Here is a 27,072-nt window from a genome sequence, read left to right as displayed (position 1 = left end):
CAAATCTGAACATGATCCTGTCATTGGCATGAAATGATCCAAATATACTCTTTAGTTTTTAAATAGAAGTGGAGTGACAGATCAAAATGTATTTCAAATTTAATATTCTAGAGTATACTTTTGAATTTAATTTAGAACACACAATTAATTTTGAATTTCAGATTCCCATTCCGAAATGAGGGAGAATTCTGAAATTTTAGAAATTCATTGGTTGCAGGAATAAAATCATTGAGTACAGTAAGTAATTGCCAAGAAAATAAGAGGAAAACAAAACAAAATTTTACGACTTGAAATCACCATTTATGATGTGACCATAGTTATTACATTGGATGAACATGAAGAGAATTTTTTCTTTCCCATCATTGTCAGTGTGCAAGTGGCTTTGTTGGAGTAATCAGGATTAAAAAATTCTTTATGCTGCAATATTGTTACTGTTCAAAGTGTAGATTTGCTGAAAAGTTTCTTCTTAAGTTGTAAATTGGTAAACAATTTCATCTAATTTGTATATACCAAATTGATTGGTTCAAGAATAAGGTCACTTTCATCCCATTTCAGTTTCATCAAAAGAATTGGGACTGATTTGGATAAAAATATGTAATTCACACCAGAAAAGTTGCAGTCTGCATAGAAGAGTGTTTGATATTACATTATGTTCAATTTATAGCCTTGAACAAGCCAAAATCAGAATCTTTTCCTTCATTCTTTTGAAATTGTCATTATGGCAAAAATCTATACAATATGTTCTTGAAACTGAAAAAGTATAGAATAAGTTCTGCTTTAGCAGAAATATATGCTAATGCATTCATTTCTAGTTGTTATGTGCAATCAAGAGATAGCTAAATATAAAAATAGTCCTTGGAGCAACTCGAATTCTAACTAATGTGTAACTATTTTTCCATTTATATAGCAACTCGAATTTTAACTAATGTGTAACTATTTTTTCATTTATATAGCTAATTTCAATGTACTGAAATAGTATATCACTAGGGTTAATCACTGCATTTGAAAAAATATTCATTTTGAAATTCGAAGCTCCATCACGATTTTAACTTTAAAAAATGCTAAAAGAGAAAGGTGTACTTAAATTGTTTTTGACCAAAACTTCTAAATGATGTGTGATTAAGGTGTACTTAAATTGTCTTTGACTAAAACTTTTAAGTGATGTGTGATTATTGAGAGTATAGTAACTTTAAAAAGTTTAGCAAGAAAGTTACAAATCTATCATTCCACATTAAGTTGATTATGTTATGAAATCGATCTAGATCCATGACCACCCGTATGAAAAGTATGCAAAGCACAAAGATACAATGTTAAAAACAACTCTATGTTACAAACGAGTTTTATATGTTACAAACCATCATTGTACATTTTGTTCCTTGATTTTTCTTGTGCAACTTTTCATTGTATTCCTAGAGCTTGGATTCTCTTAACCAGTGACAAAGAGCAAGAGTTTCTTTCTCTCCAATCTTCCCTGCTCTCCATGTTCTCCACCATGATTAATTTCTCATTTCCATCAAGGATGCTCACTATCTGTGTTGTGCTTGGTCTCAGTTTTGGGTCAGAACGGGTGCATGCAACACCTAACCTTACCAATCTCATTAGCTCCTTGTAATTGTACTCTCCATTGAGTCGTATATCTGCTAGTGCCTCAAGTGATTTTTTCCTCATCTCAAATTCATGAACCTTCTTCACCAAAAGCACCTCAGGTTGCCTAAAATCCACAGCCTTAAGTCCACTCACAATCTCAAGCACCACCACACCAAAACTATAAACATCAGAAGCCACTGTTGCCTCTCCGGATTCCACATATTCTGGTGACATGTAGCCGTAAATCCCACAAACAGACTTGTTCCTGGTGGTGATCACATGATGGCCATGTTCATTCCTTGACAGAAACTCAGCCAGAGCAAAACTACCTAGTCTTGGGGTCATGTCAGGTTCAAGAGTCACTGCTGAAGAGGTTATGTTCCTGTGAATCACCTGTTCATCCCATTCCTCGTGCAGATAGAGAAGTGCAGATGCAAGTGATTTTGCTATGTTATACCTATGATGCCATTTGAGAACAGAATAACCATTTTTAGTACAATTGTTATGATGGTTAAGTTGGTGACTGAGAAATCTTCTAGCTGAGTAATCATACACCACAAGCATCTCTCCTTGCTCAGTGCACCACCCTCTAAGCTGCACCAAATTCCTGTGGCGAAGTTTTGCCAGGTTTCTTAGCTCATTGGAAAATCTTCGGCGCAGTGCAGGACATGTCTTCAAGCCAAGGCGTTTCACCATGACATGGTTGTGGCCATCTAGGATGCCATGGTAAGCAGTTCCAAAGTCTAACTCGGCCACCCTTTTGGACTCTGAGAAGTTATCTGTGGCTGAAACAATCTCCTTGAATGGTATCTCCCTAGGTGTTTGAACCACAGAAAATGATGGCTGCTGATGCATGGTTCTCTTGCTACTCTTAGCAGAGTTAGTTCCATCGGTTCTCTGTTCAGCTTCAGCAGTTACATAGATGGTATCTCCTGTGGCTGTGACATATTTGGAAATGGAACTAGTAAGATTGCTTGAACTTTCTGTTGTTGTGCCTGAGGAAGTGCCTTTTGAGGTTCCTTTTGAGGTGCTTGGACTAGTCTCAGAAGAGGAGGACAAAGAGATGTACATAGGATGGGAGTGAAATGAAGGGAGTGTTGGCAATGACAACTTGTTTGACATGTCAGAAAGTGCTTCAACAATCCACTTCATGCTTGGTCTCAACTGAGGGTCATGGAGTGTGCACAAGAGGCCTATGTGAATCAAATGCTCCATCTCAAAAGCCTTGTAGGAACCGTATATCAGCCTTGTGTCCCCAGCATCAATGACCCTCCCTTCATCACTAAGCCTTCTGACCCAATCAAGCAAGATGATTTTCTCATCAGGGTATGTGAGATCAATGGCCCTCCTTCCACACACCACCTCCAACACAACGATCCCAAAGCTGAAAACATCAGATTTTGAGGTAGCAATACTCCTTCTCTGGAAGCTCTCAGGGGGCAAGTACCCAATTGTGCCACCAATCCTTGTGGTCTCACTCAACCTGAAATGCTCAAACTTGGTTGATGTTGTTGATGCTTTCCTAGTCTCATACTCATACTCAAGCTCATGCTCAAGCCACCTTGCCAAGCCAAAGTCCCCCAACCTAGCATTGTAGTGGGAATCAAGCATCACATTGCTGGTCTTCACATCCCTGTGAATGATTTGAGTCTCCAACTGCTCATGCAGATAGTGCAATGCACATGCCAAACCCTTCACAATTTTCCCACGCCTCACCCACCCAAGTGCCTCCTCCTTCAAGTTCTTGCGAAACAGCACCCTGTCAAGGCTGAGATTAGGCATGTAGTCATACACAAGGTAAAGTTGATCCTCAAAAACACACCAACCCCTCAAGGGAACAAGGTTTTTGTGGCGAAGGTGTGCCACTGCCGCTAGTTCTGCTGCAAAAGTCTTCTCAAACTGGCCACCCTTCCCTGCCAAGCAACACTTCACAGCCACCACTGTTCCATCGCTAGGCATAACAGCTTTGTACACTTTGCCAAACCCTCCACTGCCTAGAACCTCCTCCTCAGAGAAACCCCTTGACCCTATGTACAGTTCAGCATAGCTGAAAATCCTTGGATTGTTGCTGTCCCTTCCAATCTTGGAAGAGAGTTGCACACCCTCCATGTCATGAAACACACATGATGAGGCCTTGATCTGCTTGGTTTCTCTTGCACCATGCTGGCACAGATTCCAGTGACAACTCCACCACTTTGTGTCACACAACCTTGTCAAGGAACCTTGAAGGGTAGCAACAACATGGCCTCCACATGCCCCTTGGAAGTCTCTTTTGGCCTTAACCTTTTTCTGTGTCCCTTTTTGTTTTGGTGGGGTTGCATCATGAAGTGCCTCTAGTTTATCATAATCTGAGGGCATGATAAGGCACAGGTGCGTGAGCTGCATAGTTTGTGTTGTGTGAGAATGGATATTAAAAGCACAATCAGCTAGGACATGGAGATTGCAATGAATGGCATTAGTGCTAATGCTGCTTTGAAAAAGATGTTGAAGTTTGGGTATTTGATGATGATGGCAATGCCATTGTTAATGGAATTATTCAACGCGTTAAGTTTGCACGGTTGAATTGAGTGCAACCATTTGCCAAATTGGAACCTACTACCACCTCTGATATGACGTCTCCAAAACCATTATTCTTTTCTATTATCACTATCCATTATTCATCTTACACATCATATTAAGTTTTAATCTCTCTATGAACGTTTAAAAATTAAATTTTAAGATCTTAAAGAATCATATAGGTAGATGAAATTGAGTTCAACTGGTTCTCGAACAAGTATGATCAGATTTTTTCTTTTGTCATAAAAATTCATGGCTTTTTCTATCATTATAATAAAATCTTATATAATAAATTTGAGTTTAGCTTTTAAAAAGTTATTCTATTTTTTTTTAAATTAGTTTATAATCATGTTAGAATTATAAAAAAACATATTTTAAATTAACATTATATGTTTTTTTTTCTCAAAAGACACTTCATGCGGACTTCATGCGGACTGACTAGACACCATGTATAGTGAATAAGCTTAATCATTGTGTTTTCTTTATAATTTCTATTTAAAGAGATTGTTTTGTCTTTTGTTTTTTTTTTATCAGCAATACTTTAAGTCAAATCCATAAAAAGTATTATTTAAAAAGATTGTCCTTGTAATTGGTGTACAGAAATAAAATCTAAATAGTTATCCGTGTAGATGTAGGTTGCAGTTGACGACAGTTAAATCTTTATGTCGTTTATTTTTTTTTCAGTTCATTCGTGATTATTTGTGTTGCTGCGTTTTTTTTTTAACTCAGTGAAGGAAGTCTCTGAGAGAAGTTTGAGGTTTTTAACATGCAAAAGACATATTCATGTGAAAAAGTAAAAGTTGATAAAATGAAAAAAGAAAACTTCCAACGAAAATGATGAACCAACAGAAAAAACTAACGCAGTTTTGGCTTTATGTCAACGGAAGTCACTGTCAGTTACTCACAAAAAAACAGGAACAGAAGCTTTTTTTCTTCCAGATTAAATAAAAACATAATCAATAAATAAATAATAAAAAATAAAATATAATATCGTACTTTGATTTTTTTTAATAGTATAATTAAAGTGGATTATTTTTTAGTTAAAAAATCGAGGTTGTTGACATATCTGTTTTCACATTTATTTTTTCATTAAAAAAGTATTGAACTTGTTTGCGTAAATGTTGGGAAAACTAAGCTTCGTACATTTGTTTCTGTTTTAAACTAAGGAAAATAATTGTTCTTTAAGTGTTTTGAACAAGTTAATTTAAGTAATTTTTTCCAATGTTGTTTTGGTTTACTAAGAAAAACAAAAACAAAACAAAATTATGATGTGATGACATGTACGTTTGAAAGTAAAATATATGCATAACTTAATGAAGGAAAAGATAACACACTAACTTAATTGTTAATAATCTTTTCTTAAATTTAATCATTAAAATTTAGTATTCTAGATGATATCGTTTGCTTCTCTTAACAAAGAAGAAAGACAATTAAAAGTTAATAAAACCATAGAAAAAAAAATCAGAAAAACCAACAATTTTAGCTATATGCCAAAGAATGTCTCAATCAACCCCTCACACGTAACTATGCAATTATCCAATGAAAATAATTATATAAGAAAAACTAGGTTAATTATTTTGATATCAAAATAAAAACCTAATGTTAATGTAATTATAAAAAATTATTAAATATAAATCAATTTTAAAGATAAAAAATAATTATTTATTATATTAACTAAATTAGATATTATTTTATACACTAAAAAAATATTAATATCTATAGTTATTATTATTAATAAATTTTTTAAATTAATATTTAATTAAATTTAACTATTAAACAATTTTAGATACGAATAATTCTTTTAATATATAAAATAATATCTAAATTAGTTAATATTAATTAATTGTTTTTTTTAAATTAATTTTTATTTAATAATTTTTTTTAGTGTTGGTACATAATTATCTCTTATATATATATATGATTATGTTGATAATAGTTCAATTCTTAATTGTACATATGAAAGGAAACTTATAAAGAGATCAATTTCATTTGACTTTTTTTGGTATGCATGATAAAAGATCTAGGTTGCTCATCGTTTAGTTTTAACCATTATTTTTTATTTTTTGTGTAAAATATTAAAATAAATCATTGTGGCAATAATTTTGCATGAAGTTGAAAAATTTGAAAATACACGAAACTCAATAATGTCAATGAGTTTGTTTAAAATTATACAAAAACTTCATACATGGTTTTGTGTATCCATATGAATATGACATGCATTATCATTTTATAAAGAGTAATGTTTTTTATATTTGAATTTTCTGCAATGTTTGTGTTACTCATTCTTTGTTTTTGCATCATGTCATCTATTTTATCACACAAATTTTATTTCTTTGCATTGCAAATAATGTCACGAGGGTTTTTTGACTTGAGCATGGACAATATTTCTCTTTTACAATTAAATTAATACAAATAAAAAAAATACCAGATTTTAATATACATTTTTAGATATTTTATTACAGAAATATCATTAAATAAAAATCAAATTTAAAAAAAATAAAAATTAGTCATAATATTGACTAAATTAAACACTAATTTAGATATCAATATTATTATTATCTAAATTAGTTTTTAAATTTATAAACTAGTTTCTAATTAGATACCAATTGATAGCTAAAACCTCGGTAACTAATTAGATATCAGTTTATAAATTTAAAAATTACTTAACCAATCATTTTTTTGTCTTTAAAATAATATACAAATTTATCAATAATGACGAATGAATTTTTGTCTCTAAAATTAGTTTATTTTTAATGATTTTCTAGTAATGTTTAAATTAAGACTAAGCGTGTAAATAAAAAAATAATTAATAAAAAATAAAATACTATGGTTAGATTAAATATTCTTATCTAATATATATATTTTTCTATAGGTATGAATTTCTGGATTAATGCATTGATCTCTAGATAATAATATATTTAACACTAATAAGACTTGCAAATGTAAAGATTAATAATATTTTGGGATAAAAAAACATACTATATAGTTAAAGTTACATTCTTTCAAAATTTCTCTATCTTTTCATATGGATCACATTTTAGTAAAAAAAAAAATTATTTCTCATTTTACTTTTAACCGTCGTAATATGAAGCAATTCACTATTGGATTGTCAAACATAATAATTAAACACGAAAAATTAAAACAATAATATGAAAAAAAAAATATTTTGCTTAAACCTAGTTGCTTACAAAGGTTGTATTTAATTAATTACAACAAATTTTCTCTGAAGTGAAGAAAAGAGAGAAAAAGAAGTACAAGTATTGAAGAATTTGGTTGAATTTAGGCCAACTCCTTTGATCAGTGAACTTAGGCCAACCTCAGTACACACTTACCTAATATATCAGAATAAAATCATACCAACCAACCATGGAAATTCTCCAACTAAACCACCCACAACTACTTAGTTTACTTAACCTGCTTCCACCAAGTGCAATTTCAACTACACAATACAATCATGCATTAAGAAAATGAGAGGTGAAATACCATCAATAATACACAGTAAATCAGTAAAAAGCATCAAGTAATCATAACAGAAGTTGACAAACTTACAAAATATGATTGCATGACATGTTTTTTCATATAAGAGTAAAGAAACACAGTGAATATATGTAGTTTTAATCCCTTTGATGTTCTGATTATTAATTTAATTTCCCATTTTTTGATAAGAAAATACAATTTAGTTTTCATAAAAGAAATCATTTTCCTATAAGAATGATGAAACATATCAGAAAATCAGAAAAAGCCAAATGGGGATTCATGATGTTTGAAATGAAGCTGTAATTTTTCCTTCTCATGTTGATGGATATTTTATATTAAAACTTCTTGGTGTTATTTATGTTTCTTCATTGGTTCTTCTTTTATTACCAATCTCAAACCACATATTTAACTTGGATTCTGGATATTTAAATATATGTTCAAATTGAATATAGAAGATTACTTATATGGGAAGACAATGACAATGATAGATAACTATTTTTTCCTGCAAATTTGGACACAAGAAGTTATTGTGTTGAATTCTTGACAAAAATTCATGTTTTACTTATTTTTCAACTAAACCATATTAGTCTCAAATGAAATTTTAAGTCACCAGTGATACTTGTCCATGAACAACGTAAAGTTATAAACAAACTAATTTTTAATTTAAGCATTTATTCATTTGTTTATATTTTCTTTTTCCTAAATCAGTTACTCATGTATGATTTTAAACTTCATTGACGATTGTTTGAACACACATGGTAAATTAGATAAAAGTATTACTCAATACTCTTTGTTAACCATTATCATTGTTTGTCATTATTGGTAGAGTTATAGAATCATTCATTTACAAAGAATTCTCTAGTAGAAAAAACTCAATATGAGAGATTAGAAGAAAAACTTATTTATTTATCACACGTAAAATTGAACATAATAACATTGACATTATGCAGTTAGAGTTAGTGTAAAAAGTCAGCTTATACATAATTCAAGAGACAAACACATACAAAAAGTTTCATTACTTTAAGTTAAACCCATAAAAAGTGTTATATTATTATACAAGTTTGGTTAGTGATAGAAATCTACATCTATATATTGTATATTTTAGAGAAACTCTAATGATTTGGAAAAGCAAAAATCAGGATGAAGATTATACTTGACAACCTTAACCTAAAATAAAAGTTGGCATCCTATGCAATTGTACTAATATAAGTCAACCATGAACATTGTCTATTCATCAATAGAATAAATTCAAACTGATTGCAGAAAATCTGGATCCAAGGAGCAAATTATCATTGAAAAAGTTTATTTAGAACGGATGATGATAACTTTCGATTAAACATGGTACCTTTTCATATTCAGTATATAACCCTATCAGTTAAAAATTTATAGCTTAAGAAAGTACAATTAAAAACCTTTCTAACCTTTTGATATTAGTCAAATTGTTAAAAAAAACCCTAACTCTTTGGTATTACTCAAATTCAAATTTTCACATTTAGAGAGAAACAAAAACCACAGACACTCTCAACAGTGAAAAACAACTAATGAAAATGTCATTAATAGCACCGAAAAAGGAAATAGAAAATAAACACCAAACAAATAGAGTTTAGTTTTTCTAAAAGGAATGATCGGATTTGAGGGCAAATATCAATTATCCACCATCACATCTAAACTACAACATAACGACAAGGTCATGATCACAAGAATAAGAAATATCACATTAGAGGGAGTACTATTTCTTGATAATAAAACCGTACTAAGTAAGTGACCCAATATCTGGTGACCAACAACCGAATATGAAATCCTAAAGAGAAGGAATAGAACATGGACCATAACAAAATATAATATTAAAAGTATCCATTTAAGGGGATTCCAGCAAAACAAAAATTAACTCAAGTTGAATGTGCAGAAAACACAAACACAAACAAAGTTCACCATTGCAAAACAAACATGATTCTCAAAGACTAATATTTCTGAGTAACAAACAGTCTAGGTAGTAGCACTGGACAAAAAGGCCCTTCCTGGTTGGCGATTAGCCAGTGGTCCATGGCACCCAAGAAGCTGCAAAATCACAAAACAGAACATGTGATTCAGAAGGACAATTACAAGCACTAATAAAAACTAATTTAAGACACAAAGAAAATTTCATTCAGAAACATAATTCAATGCATTCCCTAAGATACAAGTGAACAAGTAAAAACATTCTCAGCATGATAAAATCTACTTCCTATACAGTGTCAATCACATCATATTGCATTATCAAGCAACTTCACATTACCTTGGCATTAACACCATCAGGCATAATCCTGTTCTCTGACTTCAACTTCAAATAGTCAGTGCGGTTAAACTTGGTGAACCCCCTAAGCAAGAATTTAAAACCAAGAGTTAAAGCCATACACAAAAGAAACAGTGCAAATCTATCTATAATATATATGTAAACTACTTACAACAAGGTTACCAAATTGAGACTCAAATTGTGAATTGTTGATATCAATAAAAAATTTACTTAAGATGTATCCATACAGATTATATATAATGTTCAATGTAAACTAGAAATAGACAAAAACACAATTTAAGCAGAAGTCATACAAAACTATTAGTTATGTCTGAATTAGTAAAACCACTATCTTAAGAGAGTTAAAACAATGTGATTAAATAGACAAATAGAGAAAATGCATTAAATGAATGAGTAACAAATAAAGTAGTGGAATAATCAAACAGGATACATTCACCAGTGTTCTTTCAATCCCTTTTCATTACAAAAATTTAAGCTCATGTGCCTCAATTTTGTTATCATGGCAATTTAAAAGAAATATATGAATCACGTGAATTGTATTCAAAACACAGATTCATTCATGTACTGCACAATATAAATTCATTTAAGATTCATATTATGATACGAATTAGAAGGTAGCCAAATTTGATGCAATTGTGAATCGGAAGATTCTGAAAACAATACTTTTCACAATTCAAATTCAAAAACTGTGAATAAGTTAGCAGCCATCTCTCCAGATACATACCACTTCCTGCTAACAATGATCTTTTGGCGGCCGGGGAACTTGAATTTAGCCCGGCGGAGGGCCTCTTGCGCATGATGGCTGTTGCTGTCCTTGCAGCGGACAGAGAGCAGGACCTGGCCAATAGCCACTCTAGCACAAACACCCTGTGGCTTTCCAAAGGCACCTCTCATGCCGGTTTGAAGCCGATCGGCTCCGGCACACGAAAGCATCTTGTTGATCCTAAGAACATGGAAGGGATGCACCCTAACCCTCAAGTGGAATGCATCCTTCCCAGCAAATTTCGCCATGTACTTGTTACAAGCAATCCTAGCAGCCTCCAGGGCCTCACTTGAAACATTCTCCTTCTCCCAACTAACCAAATGCACACAGAAAGGAAATTCATCAACACCTTTCTTCTTCATCCCAACATCATAAATCCTGATCTTAGGATCAGGAACACCACGGCAAAACCGCGATTTCGGGTAGGGCTTGTTCTTAATCTGACGATAACACCTTGCAGGTCCTGAACAAAACACCATAATAACCATTCATGATTACCACATCTAGTTTTACAAGTACAATACAAAAACAAGTACACGCATTCAAAACAAAACATAGACAAATTTTGAGACAGAACAAAAAACTAATGTTTCAATCAAACGAATTCACTAACACCTTAAGGTTAATTCTAATAAGAAAAACTTGGATCTGCATTCAATTTGCCGAACCCACAAGCTAACATCACATATAAGAACCATATTCCATTTCTTAGGAAAAAAATCCAAAATTTTATTCAGCAAAGTGTACAAAAAACAAAATTACGGAAGGGAAAGGTTAGGTTATGAGATCTTACTTCTTCCCATGGCTACGTCTAGGTTGAGGCAGAAACTAACCCTAGAAAGTGAAGAAGAAAGAGGGTTTCATTTAATTTATACAAAAGCAAAAATGGGCTTAGTGTTACAATTTTGGCAATAAAAATGAAATTGGGCTTTTGCTATTTACACTTCAGGCATCACAAACCAAGCTGGCAAAACTGTGTTTGGCTTCTATCTTTTTTTGGAGAATTTTTTATTTGGTTCATAAGTTCCTTGTGCATTCCCATGAATTTCAAAATAGGGCAATGATATTTTGATACCATTTTCATTTACTTGTATTTAAATAAATTATTATTTTATTAATATAATATTTTATTCTAAAAAAATGTTATCGAATAGTTATTTTATTCCAAATATTCACTTTATCTTTTTTTCTATTAAATGATAGTGAAGATTGTTTTAGGCGCACACAATCTTGGTTTTTGCTCTCTGGAATTCAGGAAGGTGAGGTGTTAAAGAGATTGATTTTTTTTTTTTAAATTATACAATTTAGAAACTTCTTGGATTATTTAATATAGAAGTCCTCATATATATTTCATAAATAAAAATCGAATGATTTTGAATTAGACAATCTCAAAATTTGGAAAAGTAATTCAAATTACACAATTTAAAACAATGTTATTAAAAAAGGACTTATGAATTGTGTTATTTAAAATACATTTTTAAATTATACAATACACCATTCAAAATATAATTCAGAATGTGTAAGTCTTTTGAACCCTAAATACTAAACCCACAAGAAACCATAAAAAGTAAATCTCACATCTTTAAAAAAAAATAACTACCCAATTCATTGCGAGAACAATGATGGTGATGACGCTAATTGGGGTGGCAATGGCAATAACAATGGGAACAAGAGAAATTAACAAGAGATGTAAAATTTAGGGGCAATTTGGTCTTTTACACATTTTTAGAGGGTGTGGAGAAACTTATGAGATGTAAAATGCAATTTCCCTTTTTTGAAGGGTGACATTCTATTTTGGGCCCAATTCTTGAACATGGTAGACTATTGTGCTTTGATTATCTAAACTAATAACATAGGCTTCCTTCTTCTTCCTGCACCCCCAAAAGTTTTTAAATCCCGAAATTGGCCTTGACCTTTTATTTGAAAAAGGGCACCGTGGTTACCGAAAATCAGGATATGGGAGTGTGCTACGGATTCATCAGCCCAGAACTGAATCATTTTTTTTTTCGGATGAGGGAGTGTTCCATAAGTAAATTTTGCATAAATTATTGACTTCTAGATTTTTAAATGTGAAATACATATTTTGAATTACGGATTGGTGGATCCAAAATTTTACTAGAAGTGTTAATCCAAAATTTTTCCAGATTCCATAATTCAAAATGCAAAAAAATAAAAACAGTTCATGTGCATCGTAGGGTTTTTAAAAAGTAATAGGGACATTTTCATCTTTACATAACATTGTACCAATAATTAAAATCAGAAAGAAAAATGTAGCAGTGCAGGAAGATTCTGCCAAGTATTACATATAGACATGTTTAAATCAATTTTAAAAAAATCTATCAATTAAATTAAAAATTGACCAAAGTAACAGGGGTCCAATATAAGGACAAACTAACTTGGTCAATATCAATAGTTTCAAAATACAAATATAATAAATTTTTAACAATTTAATGAAGAATTATCAAACTAATCTTAAGTTTAAGCTTCAAGATTAACACATTTTTCCATCCAAGAAACATGATGAACCTGAAAACTCTTAAAAAAATTAGAGCCCTCAATATAATACCTTTCAATAAACAAGTAATCAAGTCCAAAAATGCACATAATTATCAGATTTCATTAAAAAATTATTTGAACATCAGATGAATCGAGTTAAAAAATGCATTATTATCAACAGTTTGAACACGATACTCTTGAATGTGCCTTTTCCATTTTTATCATTCATTAAAAGCTCTTGAAAAAAAAAGAATTAGTGTTGCTGTGCATGATAGTAATGTTTTTTGCCATCTTCATGATTATTCATTTCTATGGAAAATTATATGACATTTTGTTTATTTTACTATATTTGTATTGATAGTTTGATATTGTATATGCATGCTTTCTCCAAAATACATTATAATTTAAAATGCTTCAATAAATTCACCTTTACATTGTATTTGGATCTACATAACGAAGGAAAGAAGACAAAATAAAATAAAATGAAACAAAAAACAAAAACAAAATCTAAATAAAATAAATACACAAAACAAAAGCTAAACAAAATAAATACACTAAACAAAACTAAATAAAATAAATGCACAAGATCGTACTAAATAAAATAAAATATAAATGAATAAATGAAAATAAAAACAAAAATTAAATAGAATAAATACACTAAACAAAAACTAAATAGAACAAAATACACTAAACAAAAACTAAATAAAATATATACACTAACCAAAATAAAAAATAATTAAAAAAACTTTTAAAAAATATTCACATTTAAAAAAAAACAAAAACTTTAAAAATATTAACAATACTTAGTAAACTATACTTTCAAATTTCAAATAAAATTGTTTTCTAACAACGGCCCCAAAAACTTGATAACTATTTTTTACGACAAAATGTATCGTGTCAAAAGTAATAAATTTGTCCCTACGAGTGGATATCATACCCACAATGAACAATTGAAATTCTCAAGTGTAATTTTCACTAAATAGAAAACAATATAATAAATAAATTTTGTTGGAAGTTTATTATGTGTGAGATTGGAAGAATGTAAATAAAGCAAAGTAAATAATGGTTGATTCAATTGGGAAAATTGGGATTATGGTTCATCCTTCTCACTCTTTTGTATTTTGAAAAACATGTAATATTCTATTTTGATTGATATTGATGCCCATATAAAATTCATTTATATTGATTCCTCGAATATAAAATTATTAAGATAGTCTCCTAAATATCAATTTCTCACATTTATAAAAACTTCTTATCGTTACGAATAAATGTTGATAACAATTAACATTTCAAATTTATTCATAGCATTCCCAAGCCTACATCCAGTGAGGTTCGGGTCTCCCCCTTTTCTTTTGCTTCTTTAGTCGTTCCTCGGTGCTGAATGGAGGCACCAAATATATGATAGGGGTGGATGAACTCCCACCAACTACCTTCAAAGAACCTTTTTGTTGACCCACTGCCTACCGACAAAGTTGCTTCGTCATGAAAACTGTCCCAGGGTCGATTTGAGCCATTATACCTACAAACAAACATCAAATTAAGCACGACCAACAACCTTAGAAAAATAAATAAGCACTTTCAATTCTACATACCAGAAAATCCATCATACGGTGGGGTGACTAGTACACAACAAGAATCCTCCGAGTAAGAAGTCTATTCAAAAGTTGACCGAACACGTGAGAAATTTCTCTATCTTGCTGAGTCAAGGAAGACCTTGGCCAAGATTTGTAATGGGTGGGAGAACGAGTCCAATGGAAGGGAAACTCAGGCTTATGATTGGAATCATAAAAATAAGGTTTATCTTCTGACTCTACAAAGATTTTAAAATATCTACCCTTAAAGTTTTTATATGACGTAATGAAGGGAGCAAAAAGAATGCTACCCGGACTACAGCTTGGCTAAAATCACATCTTGAAGGGAGTCGAGTTTTAACATGGATACCCTAGAGATGAACTCATCTAAAACAGATGAACCCCGAAAATGGGTAATCTACTCGGTCACACAAGGGTCGACCCACTCGTGTCTAGGATAATGAGGTTGTCGGCTAGCAAGGTCGACCACCCGACTGGAACCAACAACTTCCCCCCTAACCTCACTAGGATTGGTATGAGTTCTTTTAGATGATGTAGAACAAGAAGGAATATGACCTTAAATCTCTCAGATAAAAATTAGGTTAAAACTTGAACGATGTGTTGAATGACGTACGTCTAATAACCTCTCACACTGCACACCATTAATGCTCAAAACGGTCACTTCCTACCTCGAGACACAAAACGGTCACATCTAGGCTCTTCTGGAAGGCTCTCCCTCGAGCCTGGGGGCAAATGTACTGGTCGGAGTTGAGTGAGCCACACCTCTCGGTATCAATAGTTAATCGATCGGATAAATGGATTACATTAATGTAAAATAAATAAATACACGATAAATAAGGTAATATGCTATAAATCTAGTAAATACGGGATAAATTAGGTAATGCTATTTTAGCAAAGATACATATTAAATACGACTCATAAACGAAATATCTCACTATGAGCACTATAAATAGGCATTGTTATACAGGAGTAAGACACACTTTTATCAATATATCATTCACTCTAATGCATACCACTTACTTGATCGTTGGAAAACCTTTTGCAAATTTAGAGTACTACGAGAAGGGAGATGAAGGAGGAATGACCGAGGGACGAAAATAAATTATTTAAGCCATTAGCATAAACTATGTAGACCCTATACAAGTACAATAATAAATATAATATTATTAAAATAATCAATAATAAATAAATTTTTCCAATTACATCTATTATAAATTTTCCACTTAAATGTATCAATTGCAACCTTTTAATCAGATATCATTTTCAAATTGAAATTCCACTACAAGAAAAAATGGTTTTAACAAACGCTTATTTTTACATTATCCAAGGTTAATACCTCTATTAAGTCATTTATTTAGGATTGCAGTTTCCCATGCTAAACCATCCCTAGGGAACATGTTCCCCGAGATTTTTTTAAACTTTAGGAAAAACCTTTCAGAATCCCTGTTAAATACCATGGGTTTAGGAACCTCTATAAAATACCATGGGTTTAAAAACTTTTGTAAAATACCATGGGTTTAAGAACCTCCGCAAAATACCATGGGTTTAAAAGCCTCAGTAAAATACCATGAGTTTCAAAATTTTCATAAAATGACTTTCCGTTTGAAATAAACTTCAACCCTATTTTCCACCATATCTTACGATCCTGCTGACTTCTCTCTTCTATCATAGACAAACTGCTCTTTGACATAGGCTCAGTGGTCGTCGCCGATAATCCTAACAAGGAATCACAATTTGGCCACACTTATGTCTAGTATATCTAAGGAGAAGAAATACTAAATAAGACATTATCTTCTTCTTACTTCAATATTGCTTCTTCCATCACCTTATTGCCCCAACTTGGATCATAAGCCACTGTTACCTAACTTGACATAAACTGTTGTTTATCACTAATTTATATATCCTAAATAATTGCATTATCTATTAAATGTGGGCATCAAAGTCATGTGTGTTCTTGGCTAAAGATTGCAAGGAGAAATTAACTTGATCATTTCTCACTTTCATAGTGAATTAATTATTATATTCATTTTAAAATAAAGACCTTAATTTAAAATATTTTAAAATTATGAGAATTAAATATTAACAATTATAACTAAAACTAAAATAACACATAAAATATATGTACACCAAAATCTTAAACAAAATAAGTCAATTTTTTTTTGAAGTATGAGCTCTTAACAAAAAAAAAAACTAGGAATTATATAAACCAACTACCATCAATCATAAAAAAATATGCAAATACGGTTGCAATACTTATTTTCCAAGATTAGTTGTTGATATACTTATTATCCAAGGTTATGTTGCTGAGTTTTTAAAATAAAATTTTGAAACTTTAGAAAAATCATTTGTAATGTAAAGTTACACTTTCAAAATTTTAGAGAATTTACTTATAAAATATATTAAAACTATATAGTTTTTAATTATTTATTTATAAGTAGATTTGATTATATTTATTTATTGAAGTTTTGAAAAATCTAGAGTATTTTATTAAGGTTCTACAATAAATCTTTGGAATTTAACGAAGATTAATTAACCTTCGTTAATTAAATCAATTCCTAAGGTTATATCAACCTTTACTAAATAACCTTCATTAAAACCCTTTTTTCATTAGTGTGTATATAAGCTATTTAATTTTATTCAGAATTTATTGTTGTATTCATGATTTTTTTTAGTAAAATAAAAGTGTTTGTAAGTAAATTTATTTTATGAGTTCAATTCTGAAACCTTGATAATTAATTTAAATTTTTTTACACAGTTAATTAATTAAGAAACACCGTTGTCATTTTCATTAATAATATATTTTAGTTTAATCAAATTATAATTTTAAACAGCTTTTACATATTAAATATATAATATTCAAATCTAAAGCAAATTTTCCTTGGTTAGAGTGAAATTAAGTTTGTATATCTTAAATCAAATTTCATATTCAAGTAAATAAAAAAACATGATTAAAAAAGAAAATATTCCACTAAAAGGGGTTTGATCACTAAAAAAAAATGTTTTAACGAAGGTTTATTTTTACATTATTCAAGGTTAAAAGCTTTATTAAGTCCCAGGGTTGCAGTTTCCTCCGCTAAACCATCCATGTGAAACGTGTTTCCCAGGGTTTTTTTAAATCTAAAAAAAAATGGTTTTAACGAAGGTTTTTTGAAGTATGAGCTCTTAAGAAAAAAAATTAAGAATTATATAAATCAACTACCATTAATTATAAAAAAATATGTAAATACTATTGAAATACTTATTATCCAAGATTAGTTGTTGATATACTTATTATCCAAGGTTAGTTGTTGATATACTTATTATCCAAGGTTAGTTGTTTATATACATATTATCCAAGGTTATTTTATATAATTTTTAAAATAAATTTTTGAAACTTTAGAAAACTTATTTGTAATGTAAAGTTACACTTTCAAAATTTTATTGAATTAAGTTATAAAAAATATTAAAAATATATTAAAATTATGTAGTTTTTAATTATTTATTTATAAATATATTTAATTATATTTATTTATTAAAGTTTTAAAAATCTGGAGTGTTTTATTCATGTTCTATAATAAATCTTTGGAATTTAACGAAGGTTAAAAAAATCTCTGTTATTTTGTTGAGATTTTAGAAAAAACCTTTGAAATTTAACGAAAGTTAAAAAATTCTCCGTTATTTTGCTAAGGTTTTAGAATAAAACCTTTGAAAAATTTAGCAAATGTCGAAAAAGTCTCCGTTATTTTGTTGAGATTTTAGAATACACTTGAAATTTAACTAAGGTTAAAAAACCTCCACTATTTTGCTAAAATTTTAAAATAAACCTTTGAAATTTAACAAAGGTTATAAAAACCTCCGTGATTTTTGAATAATCTTTGAAACTTAATAAAGATTAAAAAAACCTCTGTTAATTACATAAATTCCTAAAATTATATCAAAATGTGGAATTTTGAAGTCCAAATTGATGCATTTAATCTAGTTCAAATGGTAGCATATTTAAAACAATTTTTTGATTAATCACAAACTTTTTTTTGAATAATACACAAACAATGTATTAAGTTTAAAATTATGATATATATATATATATATATATTTATAAAAGAATTGAGCATCCAAAATTGCCACTTGTTACATAAATGTGAGAGGAACGTGGGTTTAGCCTGAGCCACATATTTTCTATCTGAAAGTACCAATATTTTAGTATAGATCAATGAACAATAATGGCATTGAAAAGGAGTCCCACACAGCTTAGTTTGTCTCAACTTTCCCAAATTTCATAACCATATATATACTACACTACAGTCCTTTGGCACATATCCATGGACCAAATGGATGATGAGTCATGGCAAAAATGGGTTCCAATTATGGTGTGTAACATGGAACATGGTATATATAAACCATATACATAACCTTCTTCCTCTATAACCTGTTCTTTTTTGTTGTGTTTGCAGGAAAACAATGACTGGCATATTTTCAGTGATTTTGACATGAACTCTGCTGGAGAAGAACTTAAGGAGGATGATAGTTCAGTGGATCCTGAAGAAGTCTCATGGAAAGAAAACACAGCTACCCTTCTAACCAATTTTTTATCTTTGGAAGAGAACACTGCCTTTGACATGCCAAGTCTCACACAGCAAGCTTCTCCACATAAACCACAAACTTGTGTTCTGTCATTTGAGGATTCCACTTCAGTGCCAACTGTTGCCAAGAAAACATGCCAACCAAATCTTGGTGAACAACCAAAGCAGACACAAGAAGAAAAGCCACACCACAGAAAATCCCTCAAGAGGGAAAGAACCTCTCCTCAGACAGCAGATCACATATTAACTGAGAGAAAAAGGAGAGAGAATATCACCAGAATGTTCATTGCTCTTGCTGCCCTTATTCCTGGCTTGAAAAAGGTTAGATCATATGTTTTTTCCTTGCTTCTTGGTACCATCTATATATATATGATCTTCATTCAAAGACAAGTGGTAATACACTCATAATTTTGTTTTTTAAGCAGCAGAAACACTACAAATCATCCATTTTTCCCCCATTGGTTATTTTTAGATCTATTATTGAACTGATGTGAGAAACTTTTGAACATGTGTGTAGATGGACAAGGTTTCTGTTCTTAGCAATGCTGTAGAGTACGTGAAGTATCTTCAGCAGCGAGTGAAAGATTTGGAGAAAGAGAAGCAGCAGAAGAGGAAGATAGAATCAGCAGGGTGCTTGAAACTAAGCAAAACCAACATGGTTGCTTATGACCTTTCATGGAGCTCTCATGTTTATGATGGTGCCAAAACCACCAAGAAATGTTCAAAAGTTGAAGCAAGAGTAGCAGGAAAAGATGTACTCATCAGGGTAACTTGTGAGATGCAAAAGAACATTGTTCGAGATGTAATGGCCAAGCTTCAAGCTCATAATCTCTCCATACTTTGCAGCAATGTTTTGCCTTTTGGAAATTCTGCTCTCGCCATTACCACCATTGCTGAGGTATACACACTCTTCTTATAATCACATGTTATGAACAGATCAATTTCATTGCTTAAACATTAATTAGAGAATCTATTAGAAGCATGTCAAAAAGCAAAAAGTACATTATCAAAGTTTAATGAAGTAGTATTTTTATTCTCACACTTTGGAAAAGGATAACTCATTACAATTTCAATTGCCTCGTGTGTGAAAATCAAGGATCAGTAGTGTTTTTGTTTTTATCTTCAGATGAGATACTTATATTAATTATTTTCCAAGAACAATTACAATCACTTGTCTCTTCTTTTCCAACACTGACATGTTACTATACTATAGGAAGAATAGGTATTTTGTCTGTAAGAATAACTACATCACCCTTGCATGCGTATCACATGGAACATTAAAATAATAATATATTGTTGTTCATGGACCATGATATTGTCCCATGTTGCAGATGAACCCTAAGTTCACCATGGCAGTGGAGGACCTAGTGAAAAAGTTGAATGATGATTTGTCCAAGTGCTGTAGCCTGCAATATTAATAATGAGCACCATCATGAATCTAGTTAAAAAATGCTTTATCATCAACAGTTTCAACACGATACTATTGAATGTGCCTTTTCCATTTTTATCAATCATTAAAAGCTCCTTACAAAAGAAACAGTGTTGCTGTGCATGATAGTTATGTTTTTGACCATCTTCAGGATTATTCATTTCTGTGGGAAATGAGATGATATTTTTGTTTATTTTACTGTATTTGTATTGACAGTTTTGATACTGTATATGCATGCTTTCTCCAAAATACATTATAATTTAAAATGCTTCAATAAATTCACCTTTACATTGTGTTTGGAAGTACTACAGAAGGAAGGAAAGAAGACAAAGCAAAATAAAGACAGATAATGATTAAAAAACATAAATTTGGAGAGGAAAAACCTTTTTTTATAAATTAGATGTTAATTTCTATTAATATTTACTTATTTATTTATTATAATAAAATAAAGAATAAATATAATATTATTAAATAAAAATAATAAATAAATTTTTTCCACTCAAATCTATCAATTACTACTTTATAATGAGATAACATTTTCAAATTGAAATTCGAATATAATCTATTTCCTTTAATTCACAATTTATTATTTTCTGTAATCAACAATAAAAAAATATAATAAATAAGAGTATTTTAAAGACATTTACCTTATTATATTCACTACTTTGAATAACCTAACAAAGAAGACATTAATAAATGAAAATTTAAGAAATATTAGACTAACTATCTTCATTAGCCTAACAAAGAAGATAATAAACAATCAAGATTTATCCAAAATTTTCACCAAAATCTAATTAACCCTTACAAAGGATACAAAACAAAAACTAAAAATGAAGTTTGAATACCTCGACATGTTTCAAAAAAGACATAAACTTAGTCACACATATATTCCTGACAAAGCTGACTAAAAGACCAACTCTTATGTATGACTCCATGCTACTTCAAGTCAAACAAAGTCATACGACAGAATAAGCATTTAAACATAGTGGTGAACCACCACTTTTTATTGTTGTAAACATGATTTTGTTTAAGTAAAATAAAATTGTTTGGTAAGTAAATTCATTTTATGAGTTCAATTTTGAAACCCTGATAATTAATTTAACTTTTTATACAATTAATTAATTAAGAAACACCATTGTCTACCCTGATAATTAATTAAGAAACACCATTGTCATTTTCATTAATAATATATTTTAGTTTAATCAAATTACAACTTTATACATCTTTTACATATATTACTTTAAATACATAATATTCAAACTTGGAGCAAATTTTCCTTGGTTCGAGTGAAAATCTGAAATAAAATTTCATATTCAAGTAAATAAAAAAAATATGATTAAAGAAGAAAATATTCCACTAAAAGGGGTTTGATAATTTTTTTGATAAAAATTAATAATCTAAAAAAGTGTAGTATTTCACGTTTCTATGAACAATAAAAAAATGTTTAAACTTATATACTTTATTGTACTATTTGCCCTCTTTTTTTTTACAAAAGAAACCCGTTAGGTAAATCCCTATTCTAGTGAACTCTATTTCCATATAAAAGAAACAAAAGGTGTCATATTAACATCTACTAATTTCTTCATAGATAAATTTGACTTTTTTTTATTCTATTTCGTTCTTATAAGTAAATATGCAAACTTATGTATTTGGATTAAAATGGGACGAATAGAAAAGCATGGTTGAAAATAGCAATTATAAAAAAAATGCAAACATATGGCCTAAAGCTTGACAAAAAGACAAAAAAAAAAGATAGCTTTTTTCCACCTCCCTTTGATTACTATGATTTAGAAGATGCGAAGCAAAGAAATGGATAAAAGAAAAGTGCCAAACATTGATGTTGGAAATGTTATGTTTTGTGACCAAATATATAAAAGTAGAGACTGAGAGACTTTTGTACTGTGTTTGAAAATGGTGATGGGAATTATGATCGAAGGAAGCAAAATAATCACACAAGAACGAGTCAAATAAAAGCTGTTTAAAGTGATTTTGGAATGAAAAAACAATTGGTGGAACCATGTTGGTGACATGAAGGCATGCACGTAGAGAGAGGCTAGAATGGTAGGGCAAAGAAATAGGTACTTGATGAACATGGTTGGCAAATCCACTTTATATTTCATTTGGACATATCTAGGGTTTGATTGGTGTTAATCCCAATTGAATTCACTTAAAGTTATAAATGGATTACTTCGATCAATAATTAATATGATGGATTATTTAAATCCTAATTGAATTACTTATGTTATATGGATGAATGTTATCAAACTCACGGGTTCACTCTTAAATCCGTTTGAGTTTAAAAGTTCAGTGGTAACTCACTCGTGAGTAGACTCATTTTTTAATAAATTTGGAGAGGAATCGGACAAACTGGATGAACTCGGGACAAACTGGCTGAACTCAGTGCAAACTCGCGAGTTGGAGACTGAGTCAACGAGTTCTGAAAGAAAAGCCAAAAACTTGTTGCCTTACCTTGTGCTTTTGCGTTTCGCTTCATCGTTTGCGTCGTCGTCATCGCCTCATTATGTCGCATCTGCTCGTCGTGTGTCACAGTCTCAAATCTCCTCAGATCAAGTCACCGTTCCTCGCCTCGCCTCGTTGCACCTCATTGTGCCTCACCGACACAACCCCGTTTAGGAGGCTCTGCGATTGGGTTGTGCAGTTATGTTAAGACTGTGAGTTCGATGGATTAAAAAAATTTAATTTTAGGGTTTGTTGATAGAGACAGACTGAGGGTTATCATAAAAGTGATTTTTAAGTCATTGGGCCAGATTTGAAATAAATTTGGGATTACATTATTTCTTATTATTTTGGTTTTGGTGTTTTAGTACAATAAAATTGTGGAATTATTGCTCTGGTCAAAGTGAAAGGTAATAAGGTAATTATGCTTAAAAACATTTAATAAAAGCATTCAATATTATGGAATTGGTGTATGAATATTTTTTATTGAATTTTTATATGAAAAAGACTCTTACGAGTCTATGAGTCAGGTTTAAAAGTTAAGTTTACAGACCTTTCAAGAGTCTATGTAGATTCTCGAGTATGATAATCTTGATATGGACTAATTCCATCAAATATTAATATGATTGATTGTTTGTTTGTTGGAATGATGATTTATGTAACACCGTATTTAAACTACATTAGTAAGATATAATAGAAGTACAACTATATAATAGGCCTCCACTCAATTACTGTATGTTTATTTAACTCCTAAAACTATGCACATAAAAAATATTCAATATTTTTTTTTCTAGTTTAGTCTAATTTTTTTTATTGGTACCTGCAATTTAATTTGTTTTCGTATAATTGTATACTCATATTAAGGAAAAAAAATTAATTTGTCACATTCAACGTTTTCTAGAACTTCTGTTTTAAGTATGTTCTAAAAACTAATACCTGACCCATCGAAAATACCATCATTAAAATTCAACCTTAAATTCTTATGTCAAGGGTTTCTTGCATATGCCATGAAAGACTTTATGCAAGAACCTCATTCGACTTTTTACCATCTTATGTACTTAGATCATTAGTGAAACATGAGATATCTCATTTTCATAATACATTTCATGCTTAATACTTTGAGCAATAATATCATCTCATGTGGGAGGAAGATGGTGGAGAGATATCGTAACCCTCCCCACATTATCTTTTTACCTGTATAGTTCATTATCTTCTTAATAGAAATGTTGGGTATGAAGTTAAGACCAATTGGGTTGGGCTGACAAGACACCATGTACACAGTTGAAGCGCAAGTGAACATTGTTTCGTGACTTCAAGTGGGAGATTGTTGGGTATGAAGCCAGGACCAATTGGGTTGGGCTGAGTAGACACCATGTTTTAGTGAGTGGGCTTAATCATTGTGTCCTTTATTATCTTTGTTTATCTCTATTTAAAGAGATCATTGTACTTGTAATTGGTCTACAACAAGATATAATGTAAACCTAATAGTTGCCCGTGTGGATGTAGGTTGTAGTTGGCGACTGAACCACGTTAAATCTTGTGTTGTTTATTTTTCTGCAGTTGATTCGTGATTGTGTGTATTGCTTCCGCGTGCATTTTTCCCATCAAGTGGTATCAAGAGCTTAGGTTCGTTTACACACTAGAGATCCGATCAGCAGAAATTAATCGACAAGACATGAAAATTGCGGTTGCAGTAGCGTCCCAAAGTTAGGGTTTCGCAGAGGCGGCAGCAGCGTCCCAAAGCTAGGGTTTCGCAGGGCCTGCAGTAGCGTCCCAAAGTTAGGGTTTCACAGAGGCGGCAACCGCGTCCCAAAGCTAAGGTTTCGCAGGGGCTGCAATGACATCCCAAAGCTAGGGTTTCGCAGGGGCGGCAACGACATCCCAAAGTTAGGGTTGCATGTGCGTTCTGCAGGTGTGTTGGTTTGAGACGACACAGAGTACAGTGCGACGGCGGTGACCAGCGACGGTGGTGGTGCGGAGCGCGAACCGCGGTGGTGCGTGTCCTGGCAACTGTGGTCCAGTGAGGCGGAGCGCCAGTGTATTGGGGACTGCGACCAGGTCTGTTGGTGATTGATTTTGGGTGGTGCAATTTTTGTGGTCTTGATTTAAAAAGAAAGATTGCCAAGATATGAAATTAGTTGTACCGAGTATCTCGACTAGTCGTTTGAGATGGATGGCAGAAGACGGGAAGTTCCGAATTGAAAATTCGATGGTACAAATTTCAGTTTGTGGAAAATGCAAATTGAGGATTTGCGAGTTCAGTTACTGAGCACATCAATATTCGATCTTAGCCAGACTTATGTCATTGGGCATTAAGTTCGATGATGAAGTTCAAGCTTTACTACTGCTATTGTTTTTGCCTGACAAATGGTCCGGAATGGTTACAATAGTTACCAATTCAGCGGGATCCTATGGATTCACTTTTGAGAAAATTCGTGATCTCATTCTTGGCGAGGATGTCCAAAGAAGGAGTTCTGGGGAATTATCTAGTGAATCGCTATATGTCATTAGAGGTAAGAAAAATATCAGAGATAGTGGGAGCAAGAACAAAAGAAGGAGTCAGTCAAAGACTCGGGATTGCTCAAGTGTAACATGTTGGAACTGCAAGGAGGTGGGCATTTCAGGAATCAATGCCCAAATGATAAATAAGTCAACATTGTAGGAGACTTCGCGGACGAGGACCTTTTAGTCTGTTGCACGGATAACAGTGTGGATTCCTGGGTCATGGATTCTGAAGCATTGCAGAATCTAGTTATTGGAGACTTTGGAATGGTAAGACTAGCGGACAACAGAACTCTTGATGTTACGGGCATGGGTGACATAGTGTTGAAGACACCAGTTGGTTTATGGACTTTGAAGGATGTCAGAGTTGTTCCAAGCTTGAGGAAAAGTTTGATTTCTGTTAGGCAGTTGGATGAACAGGGACATGAAGTGAAGTTCGGAAATCAGCAGTGGAAGGTCGTCAAGGGAAATCTTGTCATGGCTTGCAGAAGAAAGAGAGGTTCGTTGTATATAGTTGGATTACCGTGTCTGAGGGAGTGACCATTCCAGTTCAAAAGATAAACAAAGTCCGGTTCACAGAATCTCGTGAGCAGAAGAGGGTTGTCTTTACAAGAGAGAAACCCAGAGCCACAGGTCAGATTCAGGATGAACGAGCATGGAAAGGTTCAGGTAGACCAGTCAGAGGTACTTGTGGCAGTGGGAGCACGGGTTGTGCTTCAGCTAAGGTTCCTAGATGACAGTGGGTTAGGAGAACTAGTATTCCAACAGTTGAAACTTCTCCAGAAAATTTCTTGTTGAATATGGAGAGTGTTTGTTCTCAGGTTGTTCCAGGATCCGGCAGTTCCTGTAAGTGGGAGTCGGTAGGAACAGAGAATGGGTCAGTGAATGACGTGTTGAAACTCATGGGAGTTTTAATGAAGTCTTCAAAATGATTAAGAAGGCTGGTGGCAACTAGATGTGGAACATTGAGTTCCGTCGACAGATTACAGAAGTACATGTACACAGTTGAAGCGCAGGTGAACATTGTTTCGTGACTTCAAGAAGAGGGAGATTGTTGGGTATGAAGTCAAGACCAATTGGGTTGGGCTGACAAGACACCATGTGCACAGTTGAAGCGCAGGTGAACATTGTTCCGTGACTTCAAGTGGGAAATGGTTGGGTATGAAGCCAAGACCAATTGGGTTGGGCTGAGTAGACACCATGTTTTAGTGAGTGGGCTTAATAATTGTGTCCTTTATTATCTCTATTTAAAGAGATCATTGTACTTGTAATTGGTGTGCAACAGGATATAATGTAAACCTAATAGTTGCCCGTGTGGATGTAGGTTGTAGTTGGCGACTGAACCACGTTAAATCTTGTGT

The 27,072-nt window shown here is 31.9% G+C and overlaps 3 protein-coding genes across 3 annotated transcripts; 1 reads left to right on the top strand and 2 right to left on the bottom strand.

The window, feature by feature from the left end:
* Positions 1-1,303: 1,303 nt before the first annotated feature.
* On the bottom strand, positions 1,304-4,146 carry LOC137819344 (receptor like protein kinase S.2-like). Its single transcript, XM_068623155.1, has one exon. The coding sequence runs from the start codon at positions 3,970-3,972 to the stop codon at positions 1,399-1,401; it is 2,574 nt and encodes an 857-aa protein (XP_068479256.1). The 5' UTR covers positions 3,973-4,146; the 3' UTR covers positions 1,304-1,398.
* A 5,296-nt stretch (positions 4,147-9,442) lies between these two features.
* LOC137818117 (large ribosomal subunit protein uL16) lies at positions 9,443-11,595 on the bottom strand. The gene is made up of 4 exons (XM_068621350.1): positions 11,470-11,595; positions 10,638-11,139; positions 9,896-9,977; positions 9,443-9,678 (listed from the first exon to the last, which is right to left on the bottom strand). The coding sequence occupies exons 1-4, from the start codon at positions 11,477-11,479 to the stop codon at positions 9,607-9,609; spliced, it is 666 nt and encodes a 221-aa protein (XP_068477451.1). The 5' UTR covers positions 11,480-11,595; the 3' UTR covers positions 9,443-9,606.
* A 7,373-nt stretch (positions 11,596-18,968) lies between these two features.
* LOC137819135 (transcription factor bHLH18-like) lies at positions 18,969-20,945 on the top strand. The gene is made up of 4 exons (XM_068622897.1): positions 18,969-19,110; positions 19,195-19,644; positions 19,841-20,221; positions 20,655-20,945. Exons 1-4 carry the CDS (start codon positions 19,063-19,065, stop codon positions 20,739-20,741), a joined length of 966 nt encoding a protein of 321 aa, XP_068478998.1. The 5' UTR covers positions 18,969-19,062; the 3' UTR covers positions 20,742-20,945.
* Positions 20,946-27,072: the final 6,127 nt, after the last annotated feature.

This window comes from Phaseolus vulgaris, chromosome 10 (genome assembly GCF_000499845.2).
Source record: "Phaseolus vulgaris cultivar G19833 chromosome 10, P. vulgaris v2.0, whole genome shotgun sequence".
NCBI classification, from domain to species: domain Eukaryota; kingdom Viridiplantae; phylum Streptophyta; class Magnoliopsida; order Fabales; family Fabaceae; genus Phaseolus; species Phaseolus vulgaris.
This window is presented reverse-complemented; position numbering and strand designations above follow the sequence as displayed.